Consider the following 18,246-nt stretch of genomic DNA (forward strand, 5'->3'; position numbering starts at 1 on the left):
CTCACTATTTCTTTTGTTTTTTATTGTTTGAATTATACAATATTTCATTCTTTTATATATTTGACAATAAGGACCAACTTGACTGAATCATATAATATCAAATAAAGCTCATTCCACATGTTCAGGGAGGAATTAATCGTTGTTTCACTTGACAATGGGGAGAAAAATAGAATATTCCCTATTTCATATAATAAAATACAAAAGAAATAGTGAGTGGATGACGTCATCAGTCTCCTCATTTATATACCCACCAGTATGTGCATATAACTGTTTTGTGAAATAAAGCAATTTTTAGAATGTCATAACTTTCTTACTTTACATCCGATTTTGATGAAATTTTCAGTGTTATGCTTGATGGATTTTCTTTTCTTATTCACATCAACTTTTTGTTGGAGTGGACTTGTCCTTTAAATTCCTTTTATAAAAGATGAAAATCCGAATTCCCTATTCCTTATTCCAACTGATAAAAATGAAATTGTAAAGATTGTGAAAGATCTAAAGTCATAAAAATAGTGTATTATGACATAAGAATTGACTTATTTAATTATTTCACATACTTAACTCATGACTCACCAATGATACTTTTCCTGACAAAATGAAAATTGTGAAATTTGTCCCTATTTTGAGGCGAAAATGCTCAACATCCCATGCAATTCTTTACTTTACTTATAATTATAAATCATTCAACTGTACGTTTCTGAATGTATTGTATTTTTTTATTCAGTGTACTTTCAATTGATTTTTACACTGATTTTGAGGACTGCAAACTGTGTTTACTCTGCTGTTATTGTGTAAATAAATTAACTGAAAATGAAATGAAATGTTTTGCGGTTCTACTTAATAATTTTCATTTGTCGAATTTTCTAATCATAAAGATATGATTTTAAAGCAGTGGGTTATTTTCCTCAGTCTTTCTTACCTAAACCAAAGAAGCTGATCAGGGCTAAACTGAATGTAAATCATAAACAAATCAAAATGATAGCATAATAATATATTTCAAAATCAGGTAATGCTGACAAACATGTACACAGTAAAAATGCTTTACACAACGTCGGTAACTGAACTAACCAGGTATTTAGATTGAACATTAAAGCTTAAATGTCATTACAACTTTAAAGAATTCTTTTCAAACTTTTTAACCTAGTTTGTATATTTTTACAGGTTGTTTGAAACTGCAATTTGTACAGTTGCCTATTAGTATTTGTCATAGCGCGTTGGAGGAGTAACGTAATTAGTGTGAGGGTCTTTAACAAATATCTGTATAGTTTTTTAACTTTATTTTTAATATTGCTTTGCGAACTTTGTACCAAGCAATTTAACCCTGCATGCGATTTGTTTAATCTAGTTGAACATTAACTTGAATACCTCGCATGAGTAATACGATGCAGTATTTCATATTGTATTTCATACATGAATAATGGTTTCTATTTTGGAGGCTGACTGCACTACATGACTACTTCAATGCGTTGGGTGGTGAGCATACTAGCACTCGACTGCGTGGTCGCAGGTTTATGTTAGATGGAATGTTTTTTTAATGGAAATGAAATTTTGATGCCAATTTGATCGAAGAGCACAGTGATTTGCTAGGAGATTTGGAAGTGTTGTGTATATAGAAAACATTAAAGCATATACCGCGTGATCGTTGACCAGGATGGGTTTCTTTCGTGTCATCGTCTACGGACTCGAAATCACAGCTCTTGTTGTGACGATAGGATTGTCTCTGACTGTCGCTATCGTCATGGGACTACTGAAGGTAAACTCTTTCTTTCATTTTTTTAAACGTTTTCTGTAAAAAAAAAAAAAAAAAAGAGTATTGTCAGTGATAGAGCTACAGAGGCGACCACCTTTCAAATTTTCAAAGCTTTTATCAATAAGAACAAAAAAAGAAAATGACAGAAGGATGGATATTCCATTATTGCGGACTGCAAAATACATATAATATTCTTAATTTTGCCCCTTCCCCCACCAATATACCCACTGGCATTTGCCCCTCTTATATGTTGGTGCACTCTATAAAAGCAAACTAGGCATGTATGTAGTTAAAACGACTGGATCGGGGTCATCTAGATGTATTGAATGTCATACCATAAATATAACCTATATAGGGTTTAATTTACAATCTGCTGGGCCTAAAGTATCTTTTCAATAAAAGAGTCAAAACTGTGACAGACTTATCTCTTACAGAACAGATTCAATTTTCAGCTGACATGTACTCCAATCATGACAAATTGGGAAGGATTACCGGAATAATTTCCCTCTTTAAAACATGAAGAAAGAGCGAAGTAAAGATAGGAAACGTAATGTAAATGCAATTTTTGCATTTTTTACTTCCATTAATTTCAACACAGATTGGACCATTGCCTAACTTAAGCCAGGATTCAGAATATGGGGCATATCAAACTAAAAGTGACGCCCAGCTGACCCATTTCATACGTTTTAAGTTTGTATTAATATAGCAATATAGAATTGTTATCAGTTGTATTAGTAGTAGTAGTAGTAGTAGTAGTAGTAGTAGTAGTAGTAGTAATAGTAGTAGTATAGCAGTAGTAGTAATAGTAGTAGTATAGTAGTAGTAGTAGTAGTAGTAGTAGTAGTAGTAGTAGTTGTTGTTGTTATTGTTGTTGTTGTTGTTGTTGTAAAAGTAGCAGTTGAAGTAATCGTAGAAGTTGCAGTGGTATAGTTGTAGCATGGACCTAAGTCCATGGTTGTAGTAGTAATATTAAGAAACTTGTTACAAAATAAAATAGAATCATAGCTGGAACAAGCCCAAGATCTAAAATTAGCGCATATCCACCTTGGTATGTGCTTAACCCAAAAAGGACTGACTGGCATGATGCCCCCCCCCCCCTCAACGCTTCGCGCGATATTTCCGAAACGCCTTTTATTTTATGACTTTTTTCTTTGGAGTCTCGCGCAACTTTTGAGACCAAATTCGCGACATACAGATATAGGCGAGCGGCCAGAGGCCAAAATTTGGGACTTTAATCCCCCCGACTGGATCAAAGCAAATTCATGCATCATTTTAAAGGAAATTTTCTGAATTTTTCAGAACTGAGAATTAAAAGTGTCGCAGAGTGTAGCTTCACCATGGAAACCAGCCTTGAATAGGCCACGCCCATTTTTGTGATAAATGCAAAGCAGTAACTTATTATTTATATTTGTTAATTAATTGCACTAATTTATATATAAATACAGAATTTACGAGGTTAAAATCATTACAGATTGAATGATATGATAACGCCTAGCAACCAAATATATATTTCATAATATTTGATTTCAAAACTGTTGCCTAGCAACATTATTTTCCCTAGCAACCATATTCACTTTTCAATATTCTCTTATTTTTTTATCAGATTAATTCATTTTATCATTTTTAATTTGTAAAAACTAATGAAGAAGGTGAATTTTGATGAAAAAGTGATAAAAGAGGAAGACTAGGGTGTATAATGCATTCATGATCATGAAAAATTACATTATTGCCTTGTTTGAATAACCCCTGCATGTGACGGATATCACTAATAATTTATTTGTGTGTATTTACGACTATACGTATCATTTAAAGGATTTTATGATATTGTTATAAATCATTCTTAGATACCCTGCTGTGTCATGTCATCTGTTCTAATTTAAATAATTGAGTATTCAGATATTTTTTGTTACCTATGGAAACCATTTTATGTTGCCTAGCAACAGTATTTTCCCTAGCAACCATCACTTTTTGGCGATATTTCAAGCCTGTAACCTCCCCAAAATTCCTGTTTTTTGGTACTCAAAATGCATCTTATACTATTCTAAGCATTTATCGTGGTGATGACAATTAATTTCACACATCTGGATAGGCAGTTGGCATATTGAGAGAGGGCATGGCTGTATGAAGAAGATTTTTCCTTGGGGTGGCTGACGACTGAAAAAAATCCAAGAAACAAAGCGAGGGAGCGAAGCTACTGAGTTTGGCAAGAGGCACTTTTTCATAGTAAATTGAAGGATATCATCCACACTTTGGGTGAATTTTGTGAAAACTTTTAGTTTAAAAATGTAACTTTTCGCTGCATACGGCAATGGGAGAGGAAATAGGTATTATCAACAATATCATTTAGGTTGTTATTTGGAACATTTTATTATACAACATTTATTAGGAAGGGTAATACATATCCAAGACCAACCATTAAAGTGTAAAGTGTCTGCAATAGGAAAACGAAATTATTTATAAGTATGGCATATATAATCCCTAAACTGTAGTGATTGTGAACTCAAAAGCTTATTACATTATGAGGGAACCTACTAAATTATGTAAATCACAATGATCTATCAAAGTTTCTATCTGCAATTCTGGCAATTTTCCTGTGTTGTTGCAAGGTTTTGTCTTTTTTCTTTTATTATACCAATGCATCCATGGGCAATGGGGCAGTTAACACAATAGTCTACTTGCAGACCTTCAAGCAGGATTGCTGGTTTATCTGCACAACCTGGTTAAAAAAACTTTTCAATGATCACCTGCCGTGATTTAAACATAGATCAAGAGATCCTCAGTATGTCGTACATGTATCAAGTAGACAACAAAAATTGCTCTAATCTGAGCCTGTTGCTCACTAGAACCGGTTAGTCCCTGGACATTCTATATGAGCATTACTGATTCCAGCAGTTAATTAGCATGTCCAATATCTTTTCAAGTATAATTAATTAAGAGGAGGCCCTATTATTGTCTCATCAAGCTTAAGGGCAAAGTCCTAACCATTGAACTTATGAGTATTTCTTTAAGTTCTTTCTATAAACCTAACCAATCTTTCTTCCTTACTCGAGAAGCCACCTCCGATCTAGGAAATGTAATTATTGGGGATTTCAACAGTCAAAGCATTATCTGGGGGTATGGAGAAACCCCGGGAGAAACCAACGAGATGGAGAACTTGTGGAGAACTGGTCACATGCAAATTAGATTGCATCACCCGACAAAATTTGAGAAAGTTGTGCTTGACCCTCTCCCGCACACTCAACATCGACCGATTGGGCTGAAGGTGAATGCAGCCATCACTCCACACACCGTTCCTTTTCACAGACGTTTCACCCTGAAGAAAGCAATCAGGGAGCAGTTTGTCATAGATCCGAATACCTATCCACAGAATCTTCCAGCACTCCTTACGACATTAAGACACATTTGGAAAGCTGTTGAAGGAATCATCACAGAAAAATATTCCACGAGGATGCCGTACAAACTATAATGCGGGCTTGACGGATGACGAAGCTGCTGTACAATTAATAATTAAAGGAGCTTTGAGAATTACCCCTTTGGTGCCGATACACTTGAATGTGGGGGAAAATTGACAATTGTCATTATGGATAGTAAAAAAGAAAGTGACAGTAATTAATTAAATCACTGGATATGACTAACTACAGCAGAAAAGCCGGGAAAATAATTCGGATCCTTGAAAACGACTATGCGAGTCTCAAACTATAACCCTAGTGACCACTGACAAAATGGCCAACTATCTTCTTGTGTACAAGGTATCCCTATTTATTGCCCGCGAAGGGCCAACCTCCCTAAAAGTGCAGAGACAGCCTCCCAACTAAAAGACATTTGAAACCACAAGACCATTCAGCATGAACGTCTTGTCTGCTTGTGCTATGCTATCAAAGAAAATAATGAAGAGCAACAGGGCACCTGGATTAGATGTCCTCTGTGAGCAGATCACACTTCTTGAACCTGTTGCAGCCCAATGGCTGCTGACATGTTAAACCACTGTTTGCATGAAAAAATAAAACGGCAAAAGGAAATTGAGGGTAGTTGCCTAACTAGAGCCAGGTAAAGACCCAATCAGCCCAAGGAGTTACAGAACAATCTGTCTACTCTGTCACACATACAAGCCCTTTGAAAGGCTCCCGATTAAACGCATTGCTCCCTTTGTGACTGAGTTCCTCATTCAAGTATGCAATATTCAGGCCAGGACTCAGTACATCAGATGGTTTGAGGAAGGTCTGAAAACTGGAGCAGCCATTGTTGACTTCTCTGCAGCTTATACAACAGTTAATCATAGGGTAGGCCTACTTAATACGAGGAAAGTCATTGTGATGACAAAGGACGTCAAGTTGACAAGGCTAATTCAGAACATTCCCTCAAACCGGTTGTTTGTGAATCTCAGTGGTTCCAGCAGCAAATGGTGGAGGCAGAAAAATGGTCCCCCCCCCAAAGAAGTGTCCTTGCCCAAATACACAAACTACCAACTAATTCACCCAAACACCAAGAGCTACCAATGCTTAAGAACTGTACATTGCCTCACAGAAGCAGTCATTTGAAGAGGTGGAAAAAACATTCAGTGATTCTCTGGCGTATCTGGCTCTTTACTATCAAGAGAACACCCAACTTAGCTTCTCCCACCTTAACGATAGAGATGCAGACCGTAAACTGATGGTCAGATGGTGTTGAAACTTGAAAGTGAACGAATCACACCAGCGAGCTTGCCTACCTTGACGTCACTCTTGCATACAAAGAATATGTTGCCAAGACAAAGGCAAAAGCTGGAGAAAGGAACAACATCAAAAAGAGGCTTGCTAGCACGATATGGGGAGCTGATGCCATATCATCCGTTCAACAGCTCTGCTGTATTCTACAAGTTTAACCCAGTCCTGAATGCTATTTGCAGAGCAATTTCCGACTGTCTGCTACCAAAAAGAGTAAATTATCTTTACCTATTGTGTGACACAGTCCCCCACACATAGAGGTATCAGCACAGGTGGAAAAACAAGCAAAAAAAATTCCTTCTTCTTCCACTCTTTAACTCTGAACCTGCCAAAAAGAGACTCGAATCAAGACAGTTTCCTTCACTTGACTGAATCCCTTAATGGCTATGCACACAACCAAAGGATCCCCCTATGGTCAAACCACCTCTAGTCTGTGACGCAAAAGCTTTCCATGTGACCTAGCGAATGTGGCCCCCATGTACAAGTGACGAATGGCCATCCTGGCTATGTCTCAATCGCCTATGGTCTGGAACAGGAAGGTGCAAAGTCCTTAATATGCAGTTCGGGGCTACACTGAGCAGGGATGCAGACACTATCTACGACTGAGGAGAGGATCAGACAGTGCATCACCTTTTGGTCTGCATTCAAATGCATTCAAAGTAGGAATGCAACAAATACCTTCATAAAGTGTTCATTGGTGTGCTATTCTACTCACCTGGTCTATTCAATTTCTTCATCCTGCTATGTAAGGCAAGCTTATGTAATATCTTGCTTTGAAATCTGCCTATCATAATGAAATAAATGAAAGGTCATTTGACCAAAAATGTCCATAAGTAACTACGAACTGGTATATTGCAATTTCACCTTAAAACACTAACAATCAGAATATAGGCACCGTTTTCAGCAAAGTTTAAACCTAACCGACAACCCCATCAGGAACCAATCAAGTCCCTGCCCCCTCCCCTTCCAAATGTCAGATTACCATAAATGACGCCACGTGACTTTTTATGAGACAATGTCATGCCAAAAATGGTTCGTTTTTATATTTTGTGTACAAAGTCTATGTGAGATGAAGTTCATTAAAGGGTTATTATTTTTCATTCCGATTGTTCTGCTTTATTAAAGTTGAATTAAGAAGACGATTCCAAATATTGAGATATTTACATTAATAGCAACCTTACAACCCCCCAAACACTAATAGGTGATTCGACCCCCCATTTTCTTTTTTCAAAATAGTGAATTTGAACGATTTATCCCTACCCATTTTCCCTGAGTTCGCTCCTGCAATGCCTACCGAGACGGGTGTTCTTTGAGTGTGACGTCACCGGGGGGTATTCGGTCCCGGTGTAGTAATCAAGGCAGTGCCGTTTTGTGTACTATGCACGTACTCCTTCATATGGAATAACTGCAGTTGAAGTTGTATCTGCGAGCCATAGAACTTGCAAAGAGGAAATGATTAAAATATTTGTGGCCGTACTATTATTCCAAATATGTGAATTCCCTCAGAATGATACCATAGACCCTAAAGGAATAATTTCAAGGTGAATAATATGAAATTTGATCGAGATCTTCTCACCAGTCGATACCGTAGCAGACGTGTTATTATGAAATATTTATCCGCGTGTGACGCGGCTCTTGCAAAAAAACACAGTTGGTTGCGGAATTGCTTTACGTGCCGACCGGCCGCCCGCTCCGGCGCAGCTAGCTGTCGAGCTACCGTACCGTTCTTGTTGTCTTCAACCATAGAGATGTATACTAATTACTATATATCTTTCTGTCTTCAACTCACTTCCGAATTGCGTTTGTATGTGTGACGGTGACCCCTAGCGTAATTAAATATAGAAAACAACTCAGAAGGCCGAGAAAGAATACTATACGTTTGGTTCAAGATTGTTCTGTGGAATGAGCTATGAGTGGAAATGATCCAGAGGATATAAAAGTGGAGTCAAAGACAAAAGAAAAGAAGAAAAAACGCCAGGGGATCGCTGCACGGCCATGAACTAAGTCGACATACCAGACCATAACAGTACACTCAATGCCTGGGTGTTGTGTGTACTAGTATTATGCGTTCAGCGCGCGCTGAGCTAGCCGCCGGAATTACTTTCCAGCTACTCACTTGATTGAACATCGTGATAAAATAAATGAGAAATAGTGAAAATATCATTCAATAACTCACTGTTTGCTATCTTACATCATGATTGAAGAGTTCATGGTGGTTATTCATACTGTTTTTTATACAGGGAAAGTAAAGATTTGTACATATCAGTCCTATTTGTTTGATTTGAGTTGCTTTGAAAAAAAATTGTAAAATATCTTTCTCTCTCTGCATAGCATTTCTGTATGACATTCAGGCACCTCTTATACTAAATTCCCCCCGGTGACGTCACACTCCGAGTGACTTTTCTGTACACTCGTCTCTCGGGCTCTGACAGGTGGCTAATTTCATAGACTTTCAAAGCAAAATATCGAGAAGGCAGAGGATTATTGTGACATGCTATGTGTTTGAACAACTTATATATACTATATATTGTATGTAGAACCTATATTTATGGAAACTCACCCCCTTCTTAATTCAACTTTAATTTAGGGTTTAATTCAGTTAGTTCAATGGTCTGTAATGATTTTAATTGAAAAAAACAATAAAAAGCAAAGAAATACATAAGAAATTCTAAAAATAAAGAAATACATAAGGAAAAATTTGGCTTTCGAAATTGTCTTTGACAACAAGGATAACATCTGGGAAAATGAGAATTTGAACTGAAATTGGGTGTTGAAAATGCAAATAATGTTTTTTACAATAAATTTGCGTTTTATTCATAATAGATTTAAAAAAAAATCATATTCGATTCTTTTATATTCATGGCTTGAATTGTATGTGGTAAAGAATGTGCGTGCAAAATTTCGACGCAATCGCGCGATCGGCGGCCGAGATCAGAAGGGGGCATCATGCGCCCCCCCCCCCCCCACCCCCCAGTCGTCAATACATCTCAAATAGACCAGTCATTTTAGGGTTAGGGCGCTCATATTATTATTGTCTACCGATTCCGGTGCTCAAAGCTTTTTTAAGGAACTCTTTCCTGTCGTTAACCATTTACCTCACCTGGGTTGGGTGCAGCGCAATGTGGACCAATTTCTTGCTACAGGAAATTTCGTCATTGCCGGGATTCGTACCCACGACGTCCTGTTTCAAAGTCTGGAGACTAATCCACTGAGCCACGCCGCGCCACGTCGCAGTATAGAAGTGGTATGATAATCAGTGGCGTACCGTGGGTCACGGCATGGGGGGCAGCAAAAACTATGAGTCACTCAGTGGGCGCGCAAAGCGCGCTCAATTGCCAGGTATACTGACCTAATAGAGACATTATAAGGACTCTGCCATTAAAGTGATATGTATCTCAATTATTAAATAATGCGAGCGGGAAGTGCGAGCTGAAAGTTTTTTAATTCAGCAAAAAAAGGGACATTATAAGCAAATTTTTGTAATCATGATATACGTACCTGTCTCACTGAACAAACAATGCGAGCGCGAAGCGCGAGCTGAAGTTATGTAGACCTCAAACAGGAACATTTCAAGAACTAATTTTAGGAATTCATGAAGAGCATACATATCTCACCATAGTCATCTAATGCGAACGCAAAGGGCTTGCTGGTTTTGTTAGAATTACATCTAAACACATGAAACACTTTTTGTAGTCATTGTAATCATAAACATGATACGTATCTCACTAATCAAATATTGCAAGCGTAAGCTGATTTTTTTTTATTCAAATCTGAAGAAGGCATTCTAAGGATTGTTTGTAGGAAATCACTAAGACCATATACGTATTTCACTAACCAAATGAGTCGAGCTCGAAGCTTGAGCTGCAAAAATTTTGATTTTCAGACCACAAAAGGGACATTTTAAGGACTTTTTTTTCTAGGAATTCATGAAGAGCAGACATATCTCGCCAATCCACTAATGCGAATGTAAGCACGGATTGGAAATGTTTTATATTCAGACCTTAAACGGGGCAATCGCTTTAAGTAGTCATGAAAGAGAAGCCTATGTCACTACACGAAACATTAATAACTCGAAGAGCGAGGAAATATATTTGGTGTATATTGACTTCTATATCAATTTATCAACTGGCAATGTTTAAGTAACGATGATCAATGTGCTCTCGTAGTACCGAATAGTTTATTCTTTGCTTGCTTTTACTGAACAAAGTACAACGGGAGTTGTGAAATTAGGTGTCTCAAAAGATGATATTCTGTGAAATTATCAGCTATACTTGTCCTGATCCAAACAAAATTTGTGTGTCGTAAAATCACAAAAACACGATTATTTTCAATTAGCAAACAGTGTTGATAGCTTTAATGACATTGGAAACCCGGTGAAAATAGAATTTGAAGCGTCAAAAAGAAAATCACTGTCGACCGTAATAAATTTTTGAGGCTCATCCCTGTGTAGCTCTTAACCTCTGTTAGCTTTATTTTCATAAGAGCAAAAATAAAGATATCGTCATATGGAACGAGAATTTATATTTTAGTTCTTTTCTTTTTCAAATTATTTTTTTTACTTCTTCATCATATTCGGTATTACAACTTTAACAGCATGAAATGCCCCCCCCCCCCCGCTGTTCTCAAGTTACGGATTTTTTTTTTCAGGAGCGATTGCATGATCCCCGATGGGAGCAATCGAAACATAATGTAGAAAGAAATATCTTGTGAGTGCTTTCCAAACCATGAATATGCCTGTGTTGCGCCCGTTTCATAAGACTTAAAACTATGGCAATGTTATCATGATAATGGAAACTACCATTGATAACCTGGTTTAGCAGGATTTGAATGGTACTTACAAGAAACGAAGACAACGTTTACACAATAATATCAAATCCACGGGTCTGACTCATTTACCCACAATTTTTTTTATCAGTGACTATATAAAACCAATATCAAGACATCGGGGGCAATGTTATATAATTTATAATGCTCGCTTTCATTTTGTTGATTATTCGATATTATTTTTTTTAATGTTCATGAATATGAACAATGTTTCTTATCAATTTACATTAACAATAATATACTATGATTGCATATTGAATTTCAGGGTGATTTTGACGGGCACTGCCCCCTGTATCCGACGGTCAAAACCGGGTATCTCCTTCTCAAGGATGAATCAAATTGTAATTTCGTGATTGGTATGCACGTGAGTATATAACAGACAAAATATATCAGCTGTTAAACAAAAAAAGTGTCAAATGATGAAGTGAAATCTGACAGACGGTGAATATGGGTCTCGTCAATTAAGGGATTCTTCTTAGCTATCCATTTTCTGGTGTAACATATTTCTGCCTGTTGTGCTTTCGTATTTATATATTTATTTTTAATTTTGATTGACTAATTCGCATGTGTATGTATTCATATTTAAGGTTGATCTACTAATCTATCTATCCACTTGTTCAGTTCATATTTTTGTTCATTTCTATATTTATATACATAATATCAGTAACATTATTGTCGTGTTATAGTTTCATAATTATTGTAAATTTGTAATACCTGTCACATGTGGTAAGCGCATTATAGGGATATTACAGGTTGAAATATCATGCAATTAGAACAGATAGAATAAAATTAGACAAACGATATACTGAAAGAAAATCATGAATACTAGACAAGGAATTACAAAGTTATGGCAGGTTTTGCATCATTTCAGTAAAATAATTTTTTGTATTTCCTCATGAATTATACGCAATGAGCGAGCTGATATCATCTCCCCGCTTATCCTTTTATATTTCATTATATAAAGTTATGTTTACGATGTTTATGTTCACAATGCAAACTAAACGAGAAAACCTAATATTTTGAATGAAAAATATGGAAAAAGAAGAATGTAAATAAGGAGAAAAATAAGAGAGTTGCTAAGTTTAACACAGAAACAGTTGTGTTTGAAATAAAAACAAATACTAAATAACATGAAATAAGAGGATCTTTTTATTAAAATCACTTTAGTAAATCCTATATTCATTTTGTCATAAATCTGCAGAGTGTCGCCATTTTCCTCGCTATTATCATAGGAGTCTACAGATTACTGGAACTTGTCAAACAGAAGAAACTTGTAACAAGGTAAGATGTGTATAATCCTATATGAGGCTTATTTACCATGACTGAAGGATTAACTTGTCTTAAAGTCAACTATATTTTGCGCCTCGGGACTAATAAGAGCCGTCGCTCACCCAATTGGACCATACTTTCGTTTGGAACAAGCCCGCTACTATCCATCGAGTCCAGTCTCTCAAGTTTCACGATGGCCGTCGTTTAAAATAAGAGAGTATACATGAGCATGATTGGGCGATACAAAATGTATTATCTTCCTACGTTATCTTAGTTCTACGCCTTTGTAAACAGATTTGAAGCACGTCAGTGTTTTGAAAAATATGTAAACTATTAGGGGTCTATTATATCATAATTTTGTTTTTTTTACTAAAGTTTAGTTTTTCATTAATCGGTTGACTCTTCATGAAAATGTGAATTTTGGCTGTCAAATCACATCACTCCATCCCAACGGATTGATTATAATAAATTATTGAGGGCCTTATTTCACGAATTAAATAATTATCAGGATGATATACACGGATATTCACAAAATTCCATCTAATTTCATACTTGAAATTGGTTTACCAAAAAAAAACAAATTATTAGCATTCTTACATGGGTCTCGATTTTCGTTTGTTCTAATTTTTATTGTAAATTTTACTAATTGGGTATTAGACTGAATCTCCCACACAACATGAGTCTCTCATGTTTAAAAATGAGAAATCTTCAAATTTACATAAATATCTTTAGGCATAGAATGAAGAATATGAGCTACAGATCAGGTTTTTCGATAGACATTATATTAAACCAATTTTCTCTCATCCCAACCACCCCCCCCCCCCTCCTCCTCTCCATCCTTTCTGTCTGTTTGTCCGACTCTCTATTTCCTTCCCTCTCACTCTTCCATTTCTCATTCACTTTGTATCTTATGAATATGAATTTAGCGCTGTGGTTCCAGTTTTCTTCGGGGGACTCTATATTCTTGTTTCGATCTTAATCATGACGTCAGCATTCATCATCACCGTCGGATTCAATAAACTTTGCAATGGGCTTGTAGATTTTAACATTCCTTTCTATGATAAGTAAGAAATCGTAGGCTTATATATATTTTGGGAGCAAAGAAGTCTCACTACCTCCACTTTTTAATCCACTAAGTACCCGCAAATTAATTCATGACACTTAGAATACATAAGTATCTATTTCAAATGAGATTAATCTGATATAACCCAATAGAGTACCGAAGTGATGACGTCATTTTCCATTTCAGCGTTTTTGATATACACCCATAACCCAAATTTGGTGGGAATAAGTCCATGGGGCCTTTTAGATATGACCTCATGAATACTTATTTAGCCCCATTGAAGTATATGTATTATTGGCCTGGTTCCTAACATACAAAAAGCGAAAACTGATGACGCCACACTTTCGCTACTCTATAACCTGTATGGGAGATGCCTCATAATTTCGACCTGTGCATCTTTTTCTCAATAAGACTGCCCCTTCCTATCGGAAAAACATATTGAGTGCTAACTAATGAATAATATACTTATCAAGCACGAGTCGTATACTATATTTTTTCCCCATTTTTCCGAATGATACGTACACTCGTTGTTTATTATAATTACAATAATGATTATTATTTATTATTATTATCATTGAATTATCATTATTATTATATATTTACTTATCATAAATGCCCTTTATGATTGTTCGTATGAAAATTATAGAAAGCGCCTCCCCTGCCCTTCAGTCAGTGATTGTGGCATAGATCATAAGAGCCTTATTACTGTTGACGACCTCCCATTTTCATTTACGAGAATTGAGAATTATCGGTTTAACCGTTGATATTTAATAGTTTCATGGAGTCATCTGCCCACGGCACTCAGAATAATTATGTTTTATTATCCCTAAGTGTGAGCTTGTATTCCTATAAATTTTGTTCCTTATTCTCTTCCATTTGAAAATTAATTTGTCAATAAGATGTTATTTACCATTTCCAGTGGATTATTTTTCCACCCCTATTAACTGATTATAATTACACTTCATCATCCGACATGTTCAATATAGTACCAAACATTGTTGGTTCTTCATGTATATATGCCCTATTGAAAGTGATTTCAAACCGTTTGCAAGAACATCTTATTTATCTCAAAAAGGGTCTTGTCTTGCTCAAATACTTTGTGTGGACTGTGTAGCTGTAAAACAAAACAATGTTATTTTCCTCGCTCTCCCCTCCCTCTCTCCCTCACATGTAGATGCATTGATTTTCAAGAGCCAAATCACCTGCCTCCCTACGATGCAACTCACTTCCACGACTATCTCGTGACTGCTGAGGTAAATATTATTTTTCATATTTTTAAAAGTTGATGAGGTGCCACCAACATATTTTGATGATGGGATGAAAATATGAACACACAAGAAATGCTATAATCACGTACATTCTTTGCTAGAACGCAGTCATACAATTTTCTGAAATATTTTAATTCATTTTCCTTTTTCTTCCTTCACAGACGACAGCTTGGCTGAGTTTTGCTATCTGGTTTTCTCTCGCCATCTTTACGGGCATTATGAATACGTGTTGCAAGAACAAGGTGTGAAATAGTGCATCGGCTATAACAAACAGAAAAACGCGGACCACTATGGTAGCTTTGCCATAATGGCAGCAACAAGAAAGGATTCCATGGGAGTTACCATAATGGCCAAGTGATCATGGTTGCATGTCTTTATGAAACGCCGCGGCGCGCCGTCCCTGATGCATTGAGAATGTTGCCATCAACACAACAAAAATTAGACATAACTTGAGAATCATAAGATGTAATGATGGGCGTGTTTATAATACCTTTTTTTTTTTTTTTTGGCATGCGTTTGATTTTCAAAGTTGCATTTAGAAGCAAAATTGTACAGATAAGTAAGAAACCCTTTAGCGATACTGTATACATTTTTTGATACCTTTTGCATTTGGTTTATAGGATCTGTCGCATAATTCATTTAACTGGGTGATTTTTTTGTCTCTCATAATGCACTATAAACAAATTAGAAAAAGGAGAACATTAAAGAGTAATTTCACTCAAAACGTTCAAAGTTGAGATAAATTCATTTAGTCACGGATGAGAGCTCTTATAGCATGAAATATTAAGACTTTTGTCTTGGTAAAATCCATTCATGTGCTCTAAATAGAAAGGGAGGATATCCCGGGGGGGGGTAATATTCAAGAAATATTGCAACTGTCAAATAATTATACATACCTAAACCTGATCGGTAACAATCATATAAGTGATATACAACACCAACTCTGTGATATCTTAGACAAGCATTTTCCTCGGGAAACATTTTTAATGAAAACGAACATTCCTCCTTGAATATAATTATAACTGAAATATTTCTATAGATGTTATCAGATTAACTGTAAAAATATTCTCGCGTAATATGTATCATCATATGGCTAATTCGTCTTTGTTTATTTTTTTCACAAAAAACGAGTTACTGTAGAAGAAGAAGATAATGACCATTTTGTTTTACCACTTGATTTATGACATGATGTAAATACTTAATACTTTATTTCTTTCCTTTTTGCGGATGTTCAATTGGTAAACTGTTGCTGTACTGATATACCACCATGATATATCATTAGACAGTATATACCTGTTTCATGTAATATTGTGCATGTTGCCCAGTAGTGGTAGGGAATGACGTAAACCGGCATTGACATTTTTACTAACAAAAGAATAGTTGGAATCTAGTTTGAATGCATTCAAGATTCAAGATTCAAGAAGTTTATTTCATTTCCATGACAAATATAAATCAAATACAGATACAAATCAAAGTACGAGTACAAAATCAATTTTACCTTAGCATAATTATATAACAAAAGCTTGTATAAACAGTAAAAAAACGTGTATGGAAATGAGGGATCCACTAAAAAGCATTGCTTGTAGAGCGTGGATCCCCTATAGCGAGTTGAATAAATAATTTATATTAAGCAATTGAGAAAAGGCACAGTAATGAATATTAACTACATGTGGAAATTCATTCGATTGTACAAATATACAATATTATAAAATGGGAAAGTAAAATGTGATAAATATAATAGGAATTCTTGTTTCAGTTCTTGTTTTCGTTCAATTTAATATTTTTTCTCATTTCCAACAAGATACACAAAGTCAACATAAGTATCATGATCACAGAAGACATTTAAAGATTGATACATGCAATTAAAAAAAGAGGATTTTCAACAAAATATGTAAACACTGTAGAATGTACAGTATTGCAATGTGAACGAAGGTGAATTATAATTATGCTTACAGCTGGGAATGTTCCTGTGTCAAGCAAGCCAAGTCAAAATACAATATTTATTCTAAATGTATATTTTTAGGCTTCGTCAGGCATCAGCTCCCTATCACGCTCTCATTCTCATTTACCTTGCAACGCACCACGGCAGCTCTGTTCACTTATTATGATACCCTCGCAAATTGTTACAATAACATATTACGCATTTCACAATAAACCTTTGAGTGGCGGTGAGGGCTCTTCCCTTTCATAGATAGGGAATGCTGTTTTATTTTCTTTATACATAATAGTATAAATACAGACTTTTCAAATTACTTGAATTAACCCACATGAATTTTCTCAAGACTACTATTATAATAAGTGAAGGTGGCGTTTACCCCCGCCACGTCGCATTGCCTTTACTATGACTACCCCCGGGGGGTCACTCTCCACATGGACTGCTACCCACCCGTGTCCGACAACCTCAGAAATGCACCCTAATTGGCGTAACTACATTAACTAAATTTGCAACCCTAAACGGCGTAACCCATGAGAAAAGCCACCCTAAGTGGCGTGAACAGGGAAATCCCATAATTTGATACCCTAAGTGGCGTAAACATAAAAATCGATTAATGTTGTGGGCGTGTGGGTAACGCTTGCTGCCTAGGATAGAGCCAGGTGTAAGAGACTAGCTATACGGTCCATGCATGCTCTCATAAGTGCTGCGCTGCATGGCCGCGCCGGCGTGTGGGAGGACTATTTTGTATCCCTTAGAATCGCCTTTCATGGTGTTTATGACTAGTTACGTCTGCTCCCGGGTCTCCTCAATTTTTGCCCATATTTGCACCCCTAAATGGCGTAATTTTCATAACCAAATTAGCAACCCTAAACGGCGTGAAGAGAGAAAGAAAAGGCTACCCTTATCGGCGATTTACGAGCGAATGGTGCTGAAATGCAACCCTTTTTGCCAAAGACGTCGACGCCGCCCGAGTGCCTGAAACGGGACCCTTTTCGACGCTTTTTCTGGACGCGGGTGCGTAGCAGGTCATGTGGAGAGTGACCCCCCCCCCTCCGGTTTACTACCTGGAACGGCAATGCCGACACCGCCATCCTGCCTGGTGCGTTGACATACTTAAGAAATTCTGTAGTTAATTACTTAATATATGGACCGCATTTATTGACCCTTGCCTTTGTGAAAAGACTAATTAGTCTGCCCAAAGAGAAGAAACCGTGGCATTGAAAACAAGAACAAGATACCGGGTAGCTCAAGCACTAAACAACATATGCATGTGCCTTTAATGCCAACATCATTAATATCTAAACCTATTGAAATTGAAAAAATGTCAGATTTATGGCTGCCAACATGTAGCATTTATGTAAAGTTTTAAGAACTTATCCAAACTTATCGAATTGAAACAGCGCCATACTTACATGTATGGCTTCCAACAAGCA

The 18,246-nt window shown here is 36.4% G+C and overlaps 1 protein-coding gene across 4 annotated transcripts; it reads left to right on the forward strand.

Annotated features, from left to right (window-relative positions):
* The first annotated feature begins 1,347 nt into the window (after positions 1–1,347).
* On the forward strand, positions 1,348–17,218 carry LOC129261521 (uncharacterized). 4 transcript variants are annotated; one of them, XR_010293733.1, is made up of 7 exons: positions 1,348–1,753; positions 11,543–11,641; positions 12,479–12,558; positions 13,473–13,610; positions 14,784–14,862; positions 15,039–16,275; positions 16,619–17,218. XR_010293733.1 is itself a non-coding variant. In XM_064100297.1 (6 exons), exons 1-6 carry the CDS (start codon positions 1,652–1,654, stop codon positions 15,123–15,125), a joined length of 585 nt encoding a protein of 194 aa, XP_063956367.1. In that variant the 5' UTR covers positions 1,348–1,651; the 3' UTR covers positions 15,126–17,064. The 4 variants fall into 4 exon arrangements, 2 of the variants coding, with proteins under 2 accessions (XP_063956367.1, XP_063956368.1); XM_064100297.1 differs by having other exon boundaries at positions 15,039–17,064; XR_010293734.1 differs by lacking the exon at positions 13,473–13,610 and having other exon boundaries at positions 1,443–1,753; positions 16,619–16,758.
* The last annotated feature ends 1,028 nt before the right edge of the window (positions 17,219–18,246 follow it).

Source organism: Lytechinus pictus, chromosome 5 (genome assembly GCF_037042905.1).
Source record: "Lytechinus pictus isolate F3 Inbred chromosome 5, Lp3.0, whole genome shotgun sequence".
In the NCBI taxonomy this organism is placed as follows: domain Eukaryota; kingdom Metazoa; phylum Echinodermata; class Echinoidea; order Temnopleuroida; family Toxopneustidae; genus Lytechinus; species Lytechinus pictus.